The sequence below is a fragment of the Ptychodera flava genome, chromosome 6 (genome assembly GCF_041260155.1).
Source record: "Ptychodera flava strain L36383 chromosome 6, AS_Pfla_20210202, whole genome shotgun sequence".
In the NCBI taxonomy this organism is placed as follows: domain Eukaryota; kingdom Metazoa; phylum Hemichordata; class Enteropneusta; family Ptychoderidae; genus Ptychodera; species Ptychodera flava.
The window spans coordinates 30,980,293-30,983,700 of NC_091933.1; the positions used below are offsets into that span (position 1 = coordinate 30,980,293).

The 3,408-nt window shown below is 39.5% G+C and overlaps 1 protein-coding gene across 1 annotated transcript in view; it reads right to left on the reverse strand.

Moving 5' to 3' along the window:
• LOC139134436 (complex I assembly factor ACAD9, mitochondrial-like) overlaps positions 1–77 on the reverse strand; it is a 14,665-nt gene extending 14,588 nt beyond the window's left edge. The window contains exon 1 of the mRNA XM_070701297.1: positions 71–77. Within this exon, the coding sequence (XP_070557398.1) occupies positions 71–77 (7 nt within the window). The remainder of the gene's footprint in view (positions 1–70) is intronic.
• Between the last annotated feature and the right edge of the window lie 3,331 nt (positions 78–3,408).

Below are 3,408 nucleotides of genomic sequence, written 5' to 3' on the forward strand. Positions count from 1 at the left end.
GTCAAATGCTTATAGTGTCATAACACAACTGTAGGAAAGTTAAGTACACACGCAAAAAAAAATGACAAACCCACCATGTCGTCAATTCGGTGTAAACACACGACGAATCCCAGAGCTAATGCATCTGTAGCATTCTTGACAGGCAAAAGTCGGTTTCGTAGTCTTTCAACAAGTCACGCGACAAACGGCTAAATGGACTCAGATCTGAAGCGCATATCCCTGCAAATTGAGCATACAATACTTTATCAGACGTTTGATCGCCACGTTTACCTTTAAGAGTGGACAGTGTTACCATCCAATCTGGCCGTGCGTCCTAAATGTCCAAAGGTCAACAAATACAATTCTTTTAGATTCTCACTCTCGTGATCAACAGTAGTCTTTTCAATCGGGTTTGAACCCACAACCTACGGTATCAGTCAGCTAGCCGAGAAGCAACAGACAGAACCGCTCGGCCAAATCCGCTAGGTTGTTACATTTTTTTCTGACTGAGACCTAGACTTGGTTCAAGTCGGTGAATTTAAAAAAAATAAAATCATTTATAATAGTTTCTCCTGTGTCTCTCCTATTTCGTACAAACCTATCCGGAATTTGGCAGCTCGCGCCAGGTTTTCCCAGCGATTGAATGCGTCACGTTTGAGTCTGCGCAGTAGTGAGTTAGTTTCTGCCGGATTCCGGGTGAAACTCCGCTGTATAGCGTTCACTCCACTCATCGCGTTCACCCTACTCATCGCGTCCACTCACGCGCGCGTTTCACATGAAAGCAAAATACAAATCATTGCGTTCACTCCACTCAAACATTCACAAATCACAGACTTGAACCAAGTCTAACTGAGACCCCTCTACACATTGTAAAGTTCAGAGGCACTTACGTTCGCACGTTCGCTATCACATATCGCACAAAACTTTATGGAAGCAATGAATATACATCGCTTAAACTGGGCAATAGACAGCCTCGGGGACAATTCTGTCCACCACAAGTGACGCGGAGAGTTGAATGAGGATTAAATGAATTAAAGTATGAATTATGCGAGAGCACTACACAAGAGGGAATGCGATGTCGACAAGCACTCACTATAGTTCTATTGTTAAGTTGCTTTCTGATCGATATAGTGGTATGATATACAAAATAAATTTCGAGAAGATCAACTCTAAATCCTATGCATTACTTCGAAATTACAACGTTGCTCTTCCTCTTTGTCTCTCTCTCTGTCTCTCTCTCACTGTCTTTCTCTCATACAGACGTATAGATATATAGATAGATAGATAGATAGATAGATAGATAGATAGATAGATAGATAGATAGATAGATAGATAGATAGATAGATAGATAGATAGATAGATAGATAGATAGATAGATAGATAAATTCGCGCTCACCGGGAAGTACAATGCACAGTGTGGTTTCGTAGAACAGTATGTATGCATACATGCGTATAGAGAGGGGGGAAACAGAGACAGAGACAGGCAGACAGGTAGACAGACAGACAGACAGACAGACAGAGACTCGAGTTCGATATATCTGCAAGAGGAACGACGTAAACTTAATAATTTGTAAGGTCACCAGGGACACCTTCAGACGAAAAAATACAGTAGCATTACTTAATTTTCATGCTTTTCGAGCATTCTAGCCTTAATAGTTCGCAAATATCTACAGAGCCCGAACAAAGCGATGCTAAACGCTTGCGTAACATCAGTGTAACAGATGGTTTTACAGAAGTTAGGATTGGTCATGTCCCAACGGAACACGATACCGTTCAAAAACACATAATCAGTATTTTTAGGCAAGCTCCGGTGAGCCTGCTTCCAGTATGCCGTAAAATGATGACAAATTGATGGAAAACTCACCACAATGGATGATTGTGAAGAGAAGTACTACATCCAACGAACAACTCAGTCGCGACAACATGGTTAACAGTTAGACTATCGTCTCTCTGCCGTGCGTTCCTTCTGAAGCACAACTATTTGTACTTTTGCGTAAAATCATTGAGTGGATATTACCAAGAATTGAGTTACGTATCATACGCAAAAATACACAACCAAATAGCTATGACCATAATAAGTCATGTGTCAGCGCACATGCGTTACATATCGCATACCCTGATATTTTGTAAATCTACATTGATGATTCTTAGTCCTTTGTCACATAACCTACGATTATTACCTTTAAATAGCCTCCTCGCATTAGGCACCTGTTGATTCCCCACTACAGCTTTAGTTGCTGGTACCCTATCAGGGATGATGGCAATAGGTCCTGTAACCCCTGACTTTATACTATATAGAATTACAGAAAACGTGTACATAATGGAAAGTGTCTGTCCCTCCCATTCACGTCTCAACGGACACACGAATGCTCAGTAAGAGAGAATAGAAAGATTGCCGACGCATATAGAGAATCAAAACTCATCTGATGAATTAATCGACAAATATTCTTTAATTTCCGTCATCGAATTTACATGAACAAAAAGTTCTTTATCAATTCTCGGTAGTTTATATCTAGTAATGTTTCCGTATTATCTTGCTTATAGTATGCTGCGTAAAGAAACAAAAACTAAAGTTCCCCTGAAATGTTATAAGGGATTAAAATAGTTTGCATTCTAGCATTTTATCAGATTGTTTAAAGGCACTGTTCGCGATCATTGCCTTTGTTCTAGTCTGTAAGAGGATTACAGAGGTGTGATGGCCTTTTGTTTCCCATTGAAATTGTAATGTAGTGGGTAAATTTTTCTGTTGAGACAATCACACAGGCCTTTAATTATATACCATTGCAGTGACTCACAGTCTCAGTCTCAGGTATGTGCCATGATTGCAAAACATGAATCCGTGAGGACATATCGGAAAATGATGTGTTTTGGTAATCGAGAAAGAGAGAAGTTTTAGGAAATTCTGTTAGCAGCCATTGCATGCCTATGCACAAGACCATTTGTCGCCTGCATCAACTTTAAACTCTGAATATTCTTCTAGGAGACACAAACAACGTAATTTGTTGCTGTTGTAAAGAATACATGACTATACATGTTGTAGAATTAAGAACACATTTATTTGTTTCACCCAATATGAATCAGCAATACAATCTCAGAACTGTCCAATAGACATTACCCAGGAGTGAAGCAATATCTTGAAATGAATGCATTTGAGTTGCAATTGACACACTGTATCGATCACTAACATAGGAATTCACGGTGGTTTGATACTAGTGCCACATATCCCTATCACATTTACTAGTGTTACAAGCAAAGTTTTTGTTTGTGTAACCAATTTTGGACATGAACTCTTTATGTAAATCAACGATCAGCCGATGGTATTATTACTGCTCACCGTCTCCCTTCGGCAAATAGTTGGCGAGAGGACTGTATGATAGTGAAACAGAATAGTGACTCAAAGATAATATCGTTTATTTCTTATACTTGGAT